The 20,305-nt window shown below is 35.6% G+C and overlaps 1 protein-coding gene across 1 annotated transcript in view; it reads right to left on the bottom strand.

Moving 5' to 3' along the window:
• Nucleotides 1-20,305, bottom strand: part of MALRD1 (MAM and LDL receptor class A domain containing 1) — a 247,062-nt gene that overhangs the window by 159,758 nt on the left and 66,999 nt on the right. The window contains exons 19-21 of the mRNA XM_057432747.1: nt 13,570-13,657; nt 10,582-10,758; nt 7,978-8,155 (exon numbers count right to left, since the gene is read on the bottom strand). Coding sequence (XP_057288730.1) covers nt 7,978-8,155; nt 10,582-10,758; nt 13,570-13,657 — 443 coding nt within the window. The remainder of the gene's footprint in view (nt 1-7,977; nt 8,156-10,581; nt 10,759-13,569; nt 13,658-20,305) is intronic.

Below are 20,305 nucleotides of genomic sequence, written 5' to 3'. Positions count from 1 at the left end.
TCCCAAAATAAAGGTCGAGGGAGGGGATCCTCCACCTCTATTCCACTTTTGCGAGACCCCACCTGAAATACTGTGTTCAGCTTTAGGACCCCCAACATAAGAAACACATGCATCTGTTGAAGCGAGTCCAGAGGAGGGGCATGAAGACAATTAGAGGGCTGGAGCACCTCTCCTATGATGAAAGGTTGAGAGAGCTGGGCTAGTTCAGCCTGGAGAAGGCTCAGGGGGCACTTGGGAGCAGCCTTCCAGTACCTAAAGGTGACTGCAAGAAATCTGGAGGGTGACTTTTTACAAGGGCATGTAGTGACATCTTTGTGTGATCTTCAGCAAGGTAGTAGTTTCTTCATTGCGTGATTAAATCATCTGACCTCTTCTGAAATTCCTTTCTTATTCCATGAAAGTACTTTCCCCATACCTTTTTTTTTTTTAATGAGGCCAGAAGAAGTTGATAGTAACAAGTATAAAATAAGGTGCTGTTCAACATGTATAAGAGTGAATAAATCTGGCTATGTAGATCTTATGTAAGTGATGCAATTCAGCAGAATACATGCAAGCTCCCCTGCCAATACCTCCAAGATTTAGGGCTTATTTGGGAAATTCTCCAATGGAAAACCTTTCAGTTGGCAGCTACAATATGTGTCATTAAAATTTTCATGTTTACCCTTCAAAAATAATTAATTTTACCTCGGTACTGCAAGCATTCCCCATAAGAGGCATTCCTGCACCAGGGCAATAATCCTAATTAATTCCAGAGGGAAGTTCACAATATTTAATGGATATATGAAATTCAACATAAGCAAATGAGGTACATTGCTATACATGACTTTCTTAATAGCTTAATACTTCAAGTATCATTTAAAATGTAGCTAGCAAAGAATGGCCATTCATAAAAGAATCCACTTTATTTCTGCCTTCAAAGTGTTCAGAACACAGGGAACTGAATATACTAAATGGAAGTTAGCATTTAGGTGAAATATTAGATGTATTAGAAAGAAAAAAGTTAGAGGCCTATCTAAAAAATTAGGCCCAGCTTTAATCTGGTATTGTTATCAAGTAAAGTTTTTTACTCATTTGACAGTAGTAATTGTTTATTATTGTAATGTCTGAAAGTAAATTAAACTTTTCCATACAGAGTTCAAGCTCAGATTTAATTATTTGTTGAACATCTCTCAGTTTTTAAAGTGCTAATTCATCTATATATCTTCTACAAATTGTGTCAGAATCACTGATTAAGCACTTAGGTGGACTTCTTGTTTTTCATTTAGAGTGAGAACTAAATCTGGTTACGAAACAAACAGCTCCAGTTCATTAAAGAATTCTGATTTCCTTCCACGTCTCAGCAATAATGACAAAAAGATGCAAACCAAAGAATGAAATTTCAGTTTCCTTAAAGGGATAAACATCTCACACCATACTAAAATTTGAAATTCAAAACTCAGCAGCTCCCATATTCCTTTCCATTTTTTCCTGAAGATATATTTCCATAAGCACTGTGCAGATTCCATATAGCAAATCAGAGCCCCATAGACATATTGGACCTATTACACATTTAAGCATTATTCTTCAGTTCTCTAACATCATCTCTCCAGGCCCTGATAAATCAGTGACCTGCTATCAGCCCAGATGGGTTTCTGTACAGAGAGAAACCCCAAACCAGCGGTCAAAAACCATTAGGGTACTAGATGACATCCAAAAGAAGAATTCTCTAGATCAAAGGGGAAGGACTGTGGGACGCTAGACATACCAGGAAAATGTGGGTCCATCAAAGCTTAAACTGATGCTTTGTATTAGACAAGACAGTGGTTTTAGTCTGCATTTATTATATCCTATGCATCCTTTATCAGGGTAGTGTGGCTGGGGGGGATCAGTTACTTCTCCATCTATTACATTTCCTCCAAGAATAGCTGAAAAAGTTTTGCCAAAGTTAAGATATTTGCAAAGTTAGGATATTTGTAAGATCTTTTAGTTTTAGATTAGCTAGGATTTCCTAGTTAAAAAACATTTAATCAAAAGACTTCTGAGAGAATTCCTAGATTGTTTCATTAGCTAAGAAGGAGCTAAATTCTCCTTTTTTCCTAACAACCATATTTATGAGAAAATATTTATATTGGTGTCATTTTTTTTCTTGTACTATGTCATCAATGTATAGTGTTGGTATTTTAAAGCCTTACATATTTGACACAAGATGGTTGTAAACTGTGATACTTTAACCTTTCCATCATGCTAGTTTCATTTTATGTTGATTCCTATTATTTCTTGTTTACAATGTCAGAAACCAAATGATATGAAAGTAGCGGTAAAAACCTTAAGTAGGCATAAACATAAATATATGTTTTAAAAATCTGTAAAAGATGCTAACCTTTCTTACTTTCCAGCACTGGCAACAAAGGTTGCAATAGAAATACAAAGCATCCAAAAACTATTATTAGTCTCAGTATTCCTGTCAAAGACACAAGGAAGGCTTAATCTTTATATTGGTATGTACCCACATAGAATCCAATGTAACGTCAATATATTAACCATAAAATAGGAAATCTAGGTGCACACTGTGCCCATAGCACTATTTACTTGAAATTGGGCTTTAAGGTGAGAAACTGCTGAAAGGTGGGTAAAAACAATATAGAAATATTACAGAAATTATAAGTAATAAGACTTCTATAAAAAAAAGCAATTTCTTAACATTTCCCAGTTCCCTCAGCCCTGCATCTGCCTCTAGAAGTCACAAAATAATGTTTCTAAAATTCAGAAGTGAAAGACACCTTAATATACAAGCATTCATTGAAGAAAAAATATTATCACTTCTTTTATGCTCTGGGTAAGAGCTACTTGATGCACTGCCCATTATGCCCATTATTTCAGCCTGAAGCACCACTTTATATAGGAAGGAAAGGGTAGTCTGTGGACAGCAGCCAAGGTTTTACTCAAGATGTATAATGGTTGTGAATCTGAAGGAAATGTGACAGAGCACACTTCTTCAGGAAGCATGAGAAGTTTTATGTGGAGGAAAAAGGAGAATGAGGAAAAAATTATCTTGTTTCTTTAGTACCTGTATTTGCTAGATATTTAGTGTCTACACCAGAAATAGTTTGACTAGTTATCCTTCTGTAGGTAATATAGGATGGTCTATTACAGATCATAACATATGAACAGATATTTTACAGTCCATCTTGCAGGGATTTGCAAATAACATACTCATTGACTTCAACAGGGTTCTTTCCTGAATAAATAATTGCATCTGTGAAGATGATATTGCAGAAAAAATAACCTGTATGCAAAATTAAAATGTCATAAAAGTTATAACTTTCAGTAATCTTACAGGAAAATAAAAAACTAATTAGTTCTACTATGTATCAAAGATTTTCTCGACTGAACACTTCCAACCACTTAACTATTAATAGGTTTTAAATACTCAATAAGCTAAATCGGCATTTAACAACCTAAAAACCAACCAAAACCCAAAAAAACCAACCAAAACCAAGCAATCAAAAAACAAACAGAAACAGAAAAAAAACCAACCAAACAAACCAAAACCGAAATTGCAGCATTTTTGTAAAGAGTGGTCAGGAATGTAGATCTTCACTTATAGCAATATGTGGTAGATTTAATTTCAAATGGTAATAATTCCAAAAAGAGTAAATTCTTTTATCATTATAGTTTTATATAGTAACCTGCCACATCCAGTAACATTTAACATTAATGCATACTAAACTCAGACTCAAAAAATTGTGATGCCATAACAAAGTATACGTAAATTTTTTTGTAAGTCTGCTTTCTGAAAGGATAGAATAGAGATATATCCTACTGCAGAAACCATCCCCTGGCTGTGTTTGAAGACAACAGTTTGTAAATTGATGGATGCCCACAGAGCTAGCTCTGCACAGCTTAAGACAGAATTTTCTGTCTTGAGCACCTAAACTTTGACATGCAAATACAGGATTAAGCTTTAACTCAAACTGAACTCAAACTGAACAGAAATAAGGGCAATTGATGCACTAAAGCACTAGCCATATACTAAGACCTGTATTTGGACACCATATTAGAAAGGTGCTCCAAAGAAAATTACTACATGTGTAAGAAGGAATTCTTGACTAAATCAAAGTGTGTTATATTTATCATTAGACTCCATGTGTCAGAAATTAAAGTATGTGGTTTAATGATTCTATAAATAAAATTAATTTTTTGTTCATTATTGTTACCCTATTTCTCTAAATGCCCTCAAGTCTTTCTTTTGATGAAATATACACTTCTTCAACTCAAGAATTGCACATATAGAAGCATAATACACATCAGAGCCTGTGATAGATACAGTGTAACATGCTAATATAACCCTCTTTACCAGACTGAAGTGTCCCCTTCCTTTCATTTTCCATTGTCTTTAAAAGTACTATAAGCATCTTTTTAAGAGTCAGCTGTGAAGTCTATGTGGCTCACTGCTATGTGTTTCACTTCACTGTGAATAAAGTACTCAAGCAAGCTCAATAGATATACACACACATTTGTCCGAAGTAACACTACTGAGAACAGATCTACAGAGTATAAAAGCATCATATAAAGCTCATACATTTCTTTTACTTCTATGTATGTGTAACCAACTATAATATCTTGAGTATCATTTATATCTTTTCATGTCAAAAAGGCTCTTAAAAGCATTGTCGTTAATTTCAGTTTCTTCAAGCAATTCCAGCACAGCCTAAGCAGAGTAAGACAAAGTCCAACATAAATATACAGAAGTGAAATATGTCAAACTCTTCAGACAGTCATCCATATAAAACAGCAGACACAGAACTGGTGTATTGAGCATTTCTTTTGGTGTGTTGCAATGGGGCTTGGTTTGCACCTTCAGGAAGGTGTTTTGTCTCGGAATCTTTTTTTTTTATCCTTTTGGTTGGAATAATAGAGACAGTTTTTATTAATGTATGCCAGTCCTTTAAATATTATTCCATATATTATAAGCACATATAAGCTGGTTTGGGGATTATCTCTGTGAAGCAGAGATTCTGATTATATGATGAATAATTAGAGATTAGTTTTTAAAGAAATTTGTGTGGGGAAAAGAGGATATGGTACTGTTATGGTTTAAGCCCAGCCAGTAACCCAGAAACCATGCAGCCATTCGCTCACTCCCCACCTTCTTCCCCTGGCTCCCAGAGGGATGGGGAGGAGAATCAAAAGATTGTATCTCCCACAGGTTGAGATAAGAACAGCCCAGTAACTAAGGTATAACACAAACCACTGCTGCTACCACCAGTAATAATAATGATAAGGGAAATAAGAAAGGAAGAAAACACAACCACTCACCACCTGCCGACTGATACCCAGCTCGACCCAAGCAGTGATCTAACCCTTCCAGGTAACTGCCCCCAGTTTAACATATAGTGGGCATGACGTGTTGTGGTATGGAATAGCTTTTTGGCTAGTTTGGGTCAGGTGTCCTGTCTCTGTTTCTTCCTGGCTTCCCCTCCTCTCTGGCAGAGCATGAGACTCACAAAGTCCTTGGTCAGAGTAAACATGACTTAGCAATAACTAAAAATATCAGTGTCATCAGCTCTGTTCTCAGGCTGAAAGTCAAAACCACAGCACTGCACCAGCTACTAAGAAGGAGAAAAATGACTGCTACTGCTGAACCCAGGACAGGTAGTTCTATTGCTTTGTTAATTAATATATCAGTTGCTAAAGTTTCCATACATAACCCTGCATGTTTTATTTTAATAAGCAAACTCACAGGATTACAGTGTCTCTAATTTAACTCCATGGATATTTGTGGAAAATGGATGAGAAACAAAACCAAAATGTTGCAGGGGTTTAATTCCACAAAACTGCTGCTCTGCATTTCCTGCTGAAATTTGGAAGCACTGTGCTCCCATTCTCTTCTGTAAGCCAATAAACAGAGTGAATGGAAAAAACAGTACTACTGAATCGCATCTCATGTGAAACATTACAACAACAATATATTTCAGTTTTGCCTGAAAACTGCAATCTCTATGGATCGTTTACTTTCTCTTTTCATCAGTCCTTTTCGTTGTACTGTTAGCTGCATTAAACTCTAAAAATACGCTGAAAAAAGTAATAAAACTTCAGGTACCATTGTGCAGTGCAAATCCGAAGTGGAAAGGCTGTGAGAGGATTTAATAAGTACACATACAGCGCTGGTGTTGGCTAACACATAACAATTAAACAACAATGAAGGAAAGTCTTGACAGCCAATTTATCATAAATAGTTGATCTTTTTTATGTAATGCACGCCCTTTATATATAAAATATGGACACCCTGAAAGAATAAGGTAACACTTTAGTTCTTTTTTTACTATTATTGAATGAGGATTTTTTGGTGGGGTTTGGTTTGTTGGTTGTTTTTTTTGTTTTTTTTTTTGTAAAAATATACAGTGATTTCAATGAAGCACTTAGTGAAACCAATGTATTCAGCTGATTCTTTTACAGTGATAGAAATACATGATGAGTAAATGCAATATAATCTCATTTTAAACTAGTAACAACATAGCAAAGACTGTTGGAGATGTTTTAATTTAAAGTCCATTTTTGCACTCTGTGGACTAATGTCACAGAAAGTGAACATCTGTCACTAGAACTAGGAAAGTATTTTTCTGTTCAGAAGTTTCCTTATCAGGTGAATTGATGTTGTATGACACAACACTGTTTGTGCTAGTCACATTTGCTAGTCACCTGTAAAGATTTTGTTTCAATAAATCTTAACTTATTTTTAACTGGAATATAAATTGCATTAATGCTTTTTTATTAATCGCATTTCTCACTTGAAGAAAAATAAAAAAAACAGAAAACAAAAAACACCCCAGAAAACAAACACCACCAAAAACCTGGTAAAGCTAAATCTCCATAGAAAAAATCTCCCTGAGGCAAATCAAAGGAAATGTCTTTGGGTGGAGTTAATAATTATCATAAACAATCTACCTGGAATCCAAAATTAATTTAGAAATCTTTGCTGAGAGAACAAATATTTTTCATTTTGCTATGAAGTGATATAATTTATCAGAAAAATGGCAAAATATCAACTAAATTGAATTTAACACTAACTACCATCATTTTGAACTGCATTAGCTGATTATTAAATGACAGCAGAATTAACAAGGTCCACTGCTGGGGTAATTTGTACTGCCCACCCTTGGGCAAAACTGTAGGATAACAATATCTAGTGGAGTGGAAAAGTGCGTATACACTGCCTGGATGAATAAAGAGCATCTGAGAATATATTCACCCAAAACTGATTAAAATGATGACCACCGTCAACTCAATTAAATAGTAGCCAGTGAATTGCAAAGACAGCTTTTAAACAAAGGAGAAATCATCTTGAAAAGAAGTATGAAAGTAGGATAAAATGTTGTAATAGTAGGGAGAGATTATAGAGTTAAAGCAGCAGCAGCCAAACCATGGTTTTGACATGGCAGAGGTAATCTTGCTGGTGCCACAATCAGTGCATAGATGAGCAGAGCACTGTCCCCACTGGATGCTTCAAACAGCCTGCATCCAGCTGGTGGGCTGACAGTTTGGGATGCTACAAGGAGGGTTGATTTCTCATGCCATATGTATTAACAGATTGTAGGCAGCAGCACGTGTATACCTAAAGCTGGAGAATCCATATCTCCAAACTTGTTTTCCCATAAGGGATAACATGATTATACCCAACAAGTCCTCTGGGAGAGGAAGTGCACATGTGTTTCAGTGGACGGGGAGGTACTGAAACTTTTGGCAATCACTTTTAGAAAGGTGTTCAGAAATTTGTACCTGTTTATGAAAATTTTCTATTTTGGTTAATCTTTTGTATTTATACCACTGATCCTGCATATCCAGTTCACTTATTGTCAGTTAATTATATATGTCATTAAGAAATCAGTAAACTGCTTCAATACTGTGAACTGAGCAGTTTTCCCTCCTGGCAAATGCATATATGGCCAAACTCACACATCCCAAGAATGATTTAGGTACCTGAAAAATTGTACTTACGTAGTATGATCAATTAATGGGCAATGCTTTTCTTGTCCAGGATAAAGATCTGTCCCTCTTCCAAGTTCCCACTTGAATATGTTTGTGGTATGGATGGAATTGCTTCCTGATGTCTGTTCTAGGGTTGGTTGATACCACCCACACTGTTTTTTACCTTCAAAGCTGCAGACTTCCATAACTTTAGATATGAACAGAGAATACTTCATGTTTATAAGAAAAATTAAATCATTAATGGTTTTTAGAAAATGGCAATAAAAATGATTCAATTTATAGTATTCATGAATACTTACACAGTAGTAAAACAGAGCTTCTCCTCCATAGATAAATTATTAAATATATTTTCTATGTTCTTTTCTATTAGAATTCTAATATTGGGAATATACCGATTCTTTTGCACCTCAGTATCTAGCTTCACATGTTTTCTAACCAGCTTTTAGGCCACTGTTATAATCTGTCTTGTGATATACACTGAAATGCATGTAAAATTCATCAGCTAAGAATCTGCCAGCTGCTGCATGGTTATTTCTTCAGTACCGTGGACTGATGACACTAGCAACTTACTGCACATTGTGTAGAAAGTCCATAACCAAAACTCTAAGAGAAAACAAATCAATGATTCAAGCAGTTCCCACAGGACTCAAAACCCACATAATAATGCAGCTATTTGGTATTGATGGCAAATACCGAACTTTGTCATACTGAATAAATATGCAGCTGCCTGTGCCTCAGTTTTTGATTTCTGAGCAACTGGACAAGAAAACTGAGTCCACTACTGTTCCTCCCTCACAATGTATCCCCTTGTAAGAATATTGGGGGAGGGAGAAAAACATTAAAAGCATTTATTTTCCAATTCTGCTATGAATATTTATCTTCTGATACATCTTCCTGAATGTTTTTCAGAAACTTTATCTAGGTGATCCAAGGTGAGTTTTGTCACTCTGCAGAACTTTGAAACAGACTGCTATACTCAAATCTAAGCAACTACTGTGAAGATTCTGCAGGGAGAGTTCATTTTAACTCACAAAGCTCAAATACTGGAGTATCTGAGGTAACTTCTACATCAAGAAAACACAGTGCTTTAAGGAGCATATGCTTGATTTCAGCATCCTTGGAGGCTAAAAATGGTAGACTAAGTTTTGATTTATAACTTGTATATCTCCAGTAATAAAGAGTAACACAGCCAGTGTGATCTCATGAGTTATCCGTGTAAAGATTTGTGATGTTTCCGGAGAATGATGAGTGGTGTAATATTGTTTATTCCCCTTTTTTAACAGGTTTTACAAACATTATGCCTCAAATGCCTCTGAGAACATATTTCTGTCAGGACATACTTAACTCCAATTCCAAGACTGTCATTCAAGTGATTAATTGCCATCATTGCTGTGGTAATGGGAAGACTTCAGACAGACCAAATATGCAAAGGTGTATTCTACAACAGCATTTATTTGTCTCAGAAGGAAAGGATGTTTTGCAAAATAACGTAAATTTCTGGGGAAGGGACGACATATGCACACAAGGATATTCTATCCAAAGGGCTCTGCATTTATTTTTTCAAGGCAGAATTTGAATGGTTGTTGGTTTTTGTTTCACACTATAGGAAATTACCCAGTGATACTTATGTATCAGATTTGTTTCTTCCAATTATTCACAAATAAGAAATAGATGGAGTCTAATGTTACTTTTCCTCATTGAGCCCTCAGCCCTGTGAGAGATGACTGATTTTCCTACACAATGTGTAATGAATGCAGAGGTTTGATCTTCAGGTAGAATAGTTAAGCTTGCTGAAGGCGAAGTGGTCACCTTCTAGACGTCTGCCCCCCTCATTAATTAAATTCAGAACAGAAGTATTTTCAAGTACTGCACTTTAAGGCAAAACAAAGTCATTGTCTTTCTTCTAAAGTGCTGTAGTGTGAACTGCTGCAACTGAGAAGCAATTAGCAAATGTCTTAGACCTCTTGGAGCAACACATGGTCACCTGTCCATTGTCCCAGTTCCAGTGTTCTGATCCCACTATCAGAGCTTTACAGGCTGGAACTCACTTCTGCATGGAGTAGGCTGAATTTCACAAACATTGCTGCTGCTGCAAATACCCCAACAAACAAACAAACAAACAAAGTTGAAAACACCCCACCCAAAACCCATAGTCATTTAAACTGGTAAGACGTGGACCCATATCTCCCAAACGCGCAACCCAAACATGAGATTGTAAAGTTATTCTCTCCTTCTTTCTGGACTAGTGAACATTTGAAAAATTTGAGTGTGTCATAGATCATTTAAGTTGAGAAACTATGCCTACTTAGAAAAATTGTCATGTATAGCTACCAATTATTGTAGAATTGCCAATTGTTCCCTCACCCCATTTTAGTAGTAAGTTGAACAAGAATGTCAAGTCTGAATCAGCCCATTAGAAGGCAGAAAGAGCATAACATCACAGATTCTCATGTTAAGAGAAATTTGTTATTGTTTCTTCTAAGGGAAATCACATTAAAAATAGCCATTAGGTGCTGATACCAAAGTGCAAAGGTAAATACAGAGCAGTTAAAACAATGTGTTTAACAGCTGCAAACTAATGAGGTAGCAAAGCAAAAGATCTAGTACGCTTACCACAAGCTGATTCATCAGACTTATCAGAACAGTCAGGTCTAAAATCACACTTCTGGATCATCTGGATGCAGCGGCCTGAGGTTCTACAGACAAAATCCTTCTCTGTGCAGTTGTTCATGGGGAGTGTGGCAGGAACTGAAGTTCCTGGGGTAGCTGTAGAAACTGTTGGCAAGTTTCCTTTGAAAAAATAAAACAACGAAATCTTGAGGGATGGGACCAAGGCATTCTAGATTTGTAATAATTTCTCCACTTGCCACTTCCAGCTATTGTCAGGGGTATAGCATTACTAGAAACATGCCTGGGCAGCCAAACTGGATGATTTAAATGCTGCCCAGCAGGAAATTGATTGAACATTTCCTCAGTGGAAAGCACTAGGGCTGTCACGTTAGCCAACCACCATTCATAAAATCCTTGACACTTGCAGGAACTCATTTACACCTCTTAAATGTTTTTCAAATTTGGTGAGTCCTTTCAAAAGCCAATGTCAGGGAGACTGACAGAACAATCACAGAAAACTTAATTTCAACTTAATTTCCCTGTGAACCAAGGCTAACATTATTTTTATGATAACGGCTTTTTTTAAAAACACATCCTTTACAGCAAATGACTGTGGAAATTATTATGTAACCCTCATACCTTCTAATTTCATCATTTAAAAAAAAAAAAGGTAATTCTCATTACAAAAATTATTAGAGGTCTATTAGAGGTCATCATCTTGTTCCACCATTTCCTTTATGTTTCATTCAACTTATTACAACTTCTTTCAAGTCAATTGTCTTTGCCTTTCCTCCTATTCTTTAATATGTAACTTTCTTCAGGCTTACTCTCATTTCTTGAAAACCCTTGCTATTATTTGCCATAAAAAGAATTTTCACTATATAATTCCTTTTTCAAATTTAATTGTTAATGGAATTATTAGCTGTTGTGCACAATGCACCTGAGTGGTACTCCCAAGTTAATTAAAAAGTACATGTGAACACTTTTTAATGTATAACGTGTCTGAGATGACAAGGATTTTTTTCCCCTAAGGCCTGGAGGACTAAGACTAATAAATACCCATGAGCAGGAGCCATATATGTTTCATAATATAGAAAGCATATGTATGATATAAAATGAATTGTACTCCAATCAAATAAAAAGTACTTCCATATAATCCTGATTTAACAAAAAGACTTAGAGGAAGAAATCTTTTGAAGGAAAAATTGCATGACATAATTAATGTATCTACAACTCATAATAATAGCAAAGGCCTTATTGCTAAGAAAATTTTAAATACAAATGCCACATTAAAGTCTTTGCTCCTAATTCACTGGAATAGGAGAAGAAATACTGAAGCACCATAACCTTCATGACACCTGAAAAGAAAGGAGAATATGCTCCTTTTTCTCTTTTGAAGTAGTTAATTTTCTACAATTTGTGAAACATTATTTTATCCAGAGTAAGCTTCAATGAATAGCCTTTGGTTAGGGCAGGCATTCAAATGATGCATCAAAGCAGTATTCTTATATTTCAACATCTTTAATATTACTTCTGAGGGACTTTACCACCAAGATATCAAGCCCATCTCTCCCTGATGTTATTTAAAGTGGAACAAGTGGAACAACAGCTCATGCTTAATTCTAGTGTGCAGGGACATGGGGTACCTGCTTTTTTTTCCCCTATTCAACTTGTGTTAAACATGGTGCAACATGCCATAGCTATTGGCTCTTTTACAGACTATTCCCATAGTGTGTTGGGTATTTTTTTTTTTTTTTTTTTGGGAGGGGGTTGGTGGTGGTGTGGGTTTTTTGTTTTGTTTTGTTTTAATTGGGATTTTTTTTTTTTTTTTTGTAGTGTGGACAAGTAAAACAGAGGCAGGATCCTAAAGTGTCTCAAAAATCGCTTTCAGTACTAAAAGCGTTTTTAAATATACAGAACACAAAAACTGTTTCTTTGTCCACAGATCTCAATAAGCACTACTTTTTTATCTTTCCACACAAGACGAGGGTTTTTTTCTTGTTTGTGAACTCTGAAACTCTGACCTTCTATACTTTCCAACTCTCTTCTCGCTTATTTTTAATACTTTTTTTCATATCTCATTTGAAAACATGTAGGGATTTTCTGATTTGTTCTTTCAATGTTTCCTTCCTGAATAGAAGGCTTTGTTCATTAACTGAATATTTACAAAAAACTTCACATTCAAAATACTATAGTAAATGTTGTACAATGTATAAACTAGGTAATATGTGAGATAATTATCTGCAGAAGAAATATGCAATATACATTTGGTATTCCTAGTAGACCTAATTATACCTACGTGAAGTTTTTGGACTATCAGAATAAAATGTGTCTGCACTAGGATGTTTTAGAGTTAGTGCTAGGATACTAATATTCAGACACTGTCCTAAATTTTGTGCTGTTCTACACCCTATTATGACTGTACATCAACTGTCATGCCATATACAACACTGTAATGCCTGTTGCACTGACATTAGTCCTCTTAAAATCCCTCCTGTGATGAAGTGACACTAGCATCTTAAACATAAGTTTGGGGATATAATATTTTATAATTCTGTAGAACTGTAGGTAGCAATGACTTCTGAGGACAGGCTGCTCTATCACCTGGACTGTTTGTGTGCTGTAACATGAGACAAATAGGCACAGTTAAAACGTTAAGAATTGTTGGGGGGAGGTGAAAGGCTGTATCAAACTGGGATTGCTGAATGAAAGGTCAGTTTGTTTACATGCAGTTAAGTTTCCTTTTCCTTCTAGGAATCAAGCTCTCAAAGTGCTTGGCAGGTGCACCCTTTTTACTGAGGGTCTTTTTTCGACCTTAAGGGCAGAGTAGAAAATATTTTCTGTTGCTGCCTAGAGGCAAAGGTCTGAAAAGCAGGGCAACAAGGGTTTTCTTGTCAGGCAGGAGTCACAGTTTGATGGGGTTTTTCTAGCAGCAATATTTATAAATGACAGCTCACAGCTAGGAGATGTTCATTGTAAGACTGTTCTTACCGTTGTAAAGAGTACAGCCTAGAAAAGACATGTCATCAAGGCCAATGTCTCCTGTGAAACCATCTCCTACGGTACCTTTCACCAAGATCTAGGGAAACAAGAATTACAAAACCATTTTTCAGTGTATAGTAAACTTACCTTTTTCATTCATATCTATTGATTGAGTCACTGAACACATTTCACACTTAAAATGAGATTAAATATGTTCTAGGGGATATGTTCTATTTCATGACAGTATGAAAGACTAATTATTATCAGCTTTCACTGGTGGTCACATTAATCACAGCAAATCATAACAGAATGGTTGGCTTCAAAATCGTGTAAAGCAGTTGAAACATAATTGTGATATAAAATGATGGCAAGACATTATCATAAGTGACATATTATGATTAGCTCTTTTGGTACTTATTGTAATACCATTATTCATGATTAATTATAATAAGATTCATGTGAATAAATTATATACCCTTATACAAATCCCACTGTGATGAAAACAATTAAGCAGGTTAGAGATGTGTTATGGAACTTTTTAAAGAAAACCGGTCTACTATTTCATTAGAGCTTCCAATACTGTATACACCTACTTTCTTGTTATTGTCTATTGTCAAGGAATAGGAGAGGTTAACATTTGAGAAATATTCTCTGGATGACTGAATAAGCCTTTTTTCTTCTGACTCTTGCTGAATGATTAAAAAAATCAAGCGGATGATTAAGGAAACAGTAAGAATTTTCTTTTAATTTATAAATCCTATTCATAAAATTATAGGGCTTTCTCAAGCAATACATTAAAAAAATAAGAAATGGTTTTGCTGATTCAATGGAGTTCAAATGTTAAAGTTATTTCTTTGTCTCTTTTCATTTTATAAATGCTTATGCTACATCTTAGACACAGGGACACATATTAAAGCTTCCACCTTATTCTGGAATGTTGCATAAAATTTCAAGTATATTTTTCATCATTTGTTCCTCAGCTCAACAGACAATTCCTTCAAAGGAATGAAGTATAAATGGTGGCAAAAATACTATAATACCACTTCATGGTTCTGTTAGTTCTAACATTCTTTTGTCGTAGTTTACTTACTTGTGATTATATTTGCGAAGAAATCTTACTTTATCGAAGTAATGAAATACTGCTCTGAACTCAAACATGCAAGCTGCTTCTGTGTAGATGGGTGTCTCAGTTCTTTTGATGAAATTTTATTGATATTTTGGAAACATCTTTGCATCAAATGTAGTTTAAAAAAATATATACGTTTCTATCCCCAGCCCTTCTGATCTCTGAGGAGTGACTGGAATGCAAGGTTATTTTCTGCGAGATTTCTACACTCAATACAAGAAGCAAAGTAAATAAAATTGATTTATTCATAAATTATGTCCATTAGGCAAATGAGTATCTAAGAAGATGGATATATGTCCCTTAGTATGGGTATGCTGAAGATGGGTTGTCGTAGCATAAAATGTATATAATGTGAATGAGAACAGTAAATGTAAGCATTGCTACTTACTACTCTCATTTCAATATGGGATTCTATTTTTCCCCTCAGAATATCCACAAATATTTACACTATTATTCTAGTCTTTTATTTCCTGTTGAGGTTTAAAGGGGGGCAATGTACAGCATTTCTACCAATAGCATAAAAAATGTTTGAAACAGAACAAATGAACACAACTCTTACTTTGAAATGCTATGCAAAAAAAAAAAAAAGAAAGAATTCTTTTCAGTGTAATTTTGACTGGCAAAGACACAGTTGTTTAAGTAAAATTTTGACTCTGTTTTTGAAGCATGAATAATTAAATTACTCATAGTTACTTACTCATAAGTAACCTAAAATTCAGAAAATAGGCAGGGAATTTGTTAAGTCAATTTACACAGTTATTATTAAGACAAACCCAAGCCCCCTCAAAGCTACATTATTTTTCTGTGGGATTGTGCTGTGCTCTGACAGATGATTACTACTTCGCCGAGGGGCTTTGCTACCTGTGCCTATCTCCCCAGCCATCCTTATGTATCATTTTCCATCAAACTTTCCCTGAAGGAGTCTGTACTTCTTCACCTTAAGATGGAATACTTTTATTAAAGGTATAAAATATATCCAAAGATAGTAGAGGCAGGACACAGCTCTGCAGCATTAATGTGATTCAGAATAACCTCCTTATTTCTATGATGATGACTATCATAGTATTACTTAAAATCTCCCCACCAATTTTTATTTATTTATTCATTCATGTACTTTCCTGGGGAATCTGTCACTTTGGCATATAGCATGAACTCAGTATGTAACTCAGAAAATGTAACAGGGGTGTAAATATAGATTTAAAACTGAAAATAGAACCAATTTATGAGTTAGTGTTGTAGTGTAAAACTTAGTCTCTCTGCAGCTGTGGCTAAACATTGACTACTTAAATTAATTTGCTAGCTGAAATTCTGCAAACTTTATAAGCTATTATTAAACAACCTCCAGGGAACTCATCTACCATGAAGCTCATTTCACATTTCATATATTATTTGAATGAGAATAAATAGTTCCCAATTTCTCCAGCTTTCAGAGCTCTAGAGATCCAGTCTCAATGAAGTCTATAAAGGTAGCAAAAGGTATGAAAAGCAAAATGTACTCAAATACACAAAAGGATTGTTCCCTTAAGATCTTACAAAAAATGGTTTTTTGAAGGGTGAAGGAATGTTATGACAAGTGTTAATAGAGGCATTACAATGAGTAATACTGTTCTGTATAAATGTTCCATTTTTACAATAATGCTATTTGTTGTCACTAGCTATTTCCCCGCTGAAGGTTAGCAAAATAAAATTTTAATTTCCACTGTGAGGTATTAAAAATTCTGAAGATTTCTGAATGTTGAGGAAACAGTGTTATTAGTTCTAATGTAATTACTTAGTAATATAGGCAGACAAACTCTCAGGTTTATCACAGAAAGTGTCAACTGTTTTATTAGTAGTTGGAGCATGCCAATTTGGACTAGGTTTGTTATAATTGTTTCTGTCAACTAACAATGTGATTGGTGTGAAGAGGAAAGAACAACCACACAGGTAATAGTACAAATAACTGACAGAACACTTTGTGATCAAAGCCTTTTGTTGTAACTTATTGAAAGCAGATGAAGGATTTCACTACATTTTTCTGAAGAAAACTACTCCTATATTTTAATGCCATGCATAAATAAAATAAAATGTCTCAAAACATTTCATCAAGAAAAGTAAGCAAATATAAGTGGAGACAGACCCTCAGCTACTAGAAAGGCTATCAATATTAGGTCACCACCACATTTTAATAATATACATAGAAAAGCTGGGTATTCTACTGCCTATATTCAAAGCCCATCAGTCCGTTCCTTTTGTGTCTAACCAAAAATGCTTTAGAAGTTAATGTCTCAAGACTTCAAAAGTTGAAACAAAGTCCTTTCACACAGGTGTCCAAGTGATCTTAAGGTTATACACATCAAATACAAAAAAATGTGTGTCAAATATTTGGTGGTTTACAGTGTTTGGTTTTACAAGATGATAAAAACACTAGTTCTAGTTCAATAAAGCACTTTATCACACTTCACTATAAGCTTGTGAACCCTTATGCTTATTTATGATGTTTTTTCAAGCATTTCTACACAGTACAGGAAAGAACCACATTTCTATCCCATTTCAGACTTTTCACTGATGTCAGTGGGACAGCTGACAAGCATAATATTAATAAATGTTTACATATTCCAAGAGTCAGTGCTTTACTGTATTAAGGCCACAAAACATCAAGAGAAACATCATGTCTTCAATCAGTAATATTAACATTGGGAGAATTATTGTGCAAGCAGTATATAGTTAGCACCTAAAAATTTTTGAGAATCTGGCTTTATAAAACATTATATCCTGCCCACATGTGAAACATTCATCTAGTAATTACAATTTCACAAGATTATGGCAGAATGAATTTATTTACAAAAGCAACTTAGATTGTAAATGTGAAGTTAAAAAAAAAACAAACGCCCCCCCCCCCCCCCCCAATGAACAAAAAAACAACTCAATCCAAAAACACAAACCCAGAAAAATGGAAGGAAAAAACCCAACCCTTTAAGCCTGAAAATATTTTTCAGTCTCAAAATTAACTTCATTTCTGTTCAGGTGGCTACAGGCACCCAAAAAATGCAACTGAACAAAACCCATGAAATATTTGAAATACTTTCCTGGTATCTTGCATGATTTCTTTGTTTTTAAACTGTTCTCTGTGCTTTGAAATCCACTTGTCAAAAATGACAATACTGATGTTTAGAAATTACTTTAAAAGAAATAAAAAAAAGAAAAAAAAAATCACATTACTTTTTGCCTTTCAGATATACTGCACTGCACCACATACATTTTCAAGACGTAAGTTCCCTGTATTTTACTTCATACTGTCGATACTGAATAACCTTCACTATCAACACAATATTCAGCACCAACCACAAAGTCTTACCATTGTTTTTCTCTCTTTTCCACAAGTGTCCCAATTCCCTCATTGTCCATTCACCATGTACATTGTTTCTCAACTAGATTGTGGACTGGTGAAGAAACCTGAGCATGAATTATCCAGACTAGGGTCTACAAAAGTTTTGAATGAAGCATGGACATAAAATATGTCAACTTTGGTCCCTGGCCCACTATAACCCTCCAAGGCAGTTTTCTGGTCATGAGGACACGACATGGTGAAGGAGCCTAGGTCAAGTGCAAGTATTAGAACTGTCATAACAAAAGACATTGATATTTCAACAGTTCAGACATGAAGTAATCCACATAATTTGGCCTGATATCAGTATCCTCTGGCACCCAGCTCCCAGACACGTTGTAACCATCTCTGCACGTTGCATTGTGCCAGGACAAATTCTAATATGACCCGGGAGTTAAATATCAGTAACACAGCAACTCTACAGAGATATCTAGGTTATACCCTGGGCTGCATAAAAATAGCATGGCCAGCAGGTTGAGAGAAGCAACTCTCCCCCTCTGCTCTAGTCTTGTTAAATCCCACCTGGCAGTATGCAACCAGTTCTGGGGCTCCCACCATAAGAAAGATGTGGACCTACTTGAGTTGTTCCAGATGAGGGCCACAAAAATGATCAGAGGGCTGGAACACCTCTTCTATGGGGAAAGGCTGAGAGAGATGAGGGTTTTATCAGCCCAGATAAGAGAAGGTTCTGGTGAGATCTTATTGCAGCCTTTCTATACTTAAAGGGGCTTTATAAGAAAAATGGAGTAAAACTTCACAAAGGTCTATAGTGGTAGGACAAGGGACAACAGTTTTAAATTGAAAGAGGATAAATTTAAAGGTTCTGGTGAGATCTTATTGCAGCCTTTCTATACTTAAAGGGGCTTTATAAGAAAAATGGAGTAAAACTTCACAAAGGTCTATAGTGGTAGGACAAGGGACAACAGTTTTAAATTGAAAGAGGATAAATTTAGATTAGATATAAGGAAGAATTTCTTACAATGTTGGTTGTGAGACATTGGAAAAACTTGCACAGAGAAGTTGTGGATGCCCCATCATTGAAGGTGTTCAAGGTCTGGTATGACAAGCTTTGAGCCACTTTGCATCTAGTGTAAGATGTTGCTGCCAATGTCATTGAGGTTGGATTGGGTGATCTTTACAAATTCCTTCCAACTCAAGCCATTCTGTGATTCTATGATCAATGAAGGATTAAAAAATGGTGGTAACAGTTCCTTTCCAATATTATTAGTAGTCAATAAACAAACAATTGCTCCAGAGGCAACTTCACAGCAAACTATGGGTCTGCCAGCAATCAGAGGCTTCACATCGCCACAGTGAAAATAAAACTGAGAATGATGACTATAAACAGATAAGAAATCAATAGAAAGAACAATGTGAAAATCAAAAAGTAGTGTGCAGCGTGCAAACAAGTGTCAGGGATGAAAGACACCAACACTCAGATCACGGATGAAGAAAAATAGTTAGTGGCCAGAAAGACAACTACCAAGCTGCAGCAAATATGGCTGGATATCCATGTGTTAAATAGAATCCCAAGTTTTTCACTGCAGAAATGGTTGGAAGAGTAGGAAGCAACAGAAACATATGGTAAACTTTACAGGCCAGAAAAAAACAAAAAAGGAAGAAAAATCCCTGAATAGTCATCTCAGCCGATTATTAGAAAAGTGCAAAGGAGAAGGGTAGAAGGAAGATGAAGAATGTGAAACTGAAAGTTGAAATTGAAGCTGTTGCTCAAAGGAGTGGAAGTCCATGACTACATCTTCGTGTGAAAATTGTTACGAAGCAATAGATCAAAAGCAGTAACAGAAAAATGAAAGTGATCACAAGTGGGAATTGAAGGTGAAATAAACATAGAAGTCCTAGATAAATTCAGAGCTGCTTCAACACCAGATTTTAATGGAAGATATGTAACTGCTCAAACACACATTTTCAAACTCCTACTGAATGTTGGCATGCACTGAAAATAAGGCCCTGAACAAGGAAGCAAGCACACAGTCAAATCCAGGCAGAAGGCTAACAACACTTGACAACAATAAACCTGGTTCAGTAAGAGCAAAAGCAACTGGAAAAAGCCTGAAATCATAGTTAGAATATCAAAAAGGGTGATCCTGTCTGTGCACTGAAAGCTGTCTGCAGCACAATGCCTCATCGCATGAGGACAGATGTACCAGAGGTTATGTCAGCTGTCCAGTTAATGGCAGTGTGTGTCTCTCAGTGGGCTGCTGCCACATCCACAATAAGAACAAAATAGGCAG

Source organism: Pezoporus wallicus, unplaced genomic scaffold (assembly GCF_028554395.1).
Source record: "Pezoporus wallicus isolate ANWC-B61680 ecotype Strahan unplaced genomic scaffold, APGP_CSIRO_Pwel_v1 scaffold_2584, whole genome shotgun sequence".
Lineage (NCBI taxonomy): Eukaryota > Metazoa > Chordata > Aves > Psittaciformes > Psittacidae > Pezoporus > Pezoporus wallicus.
This window is presented reverse-complemented; position numbering and strand designations above follow the sequence as displayed.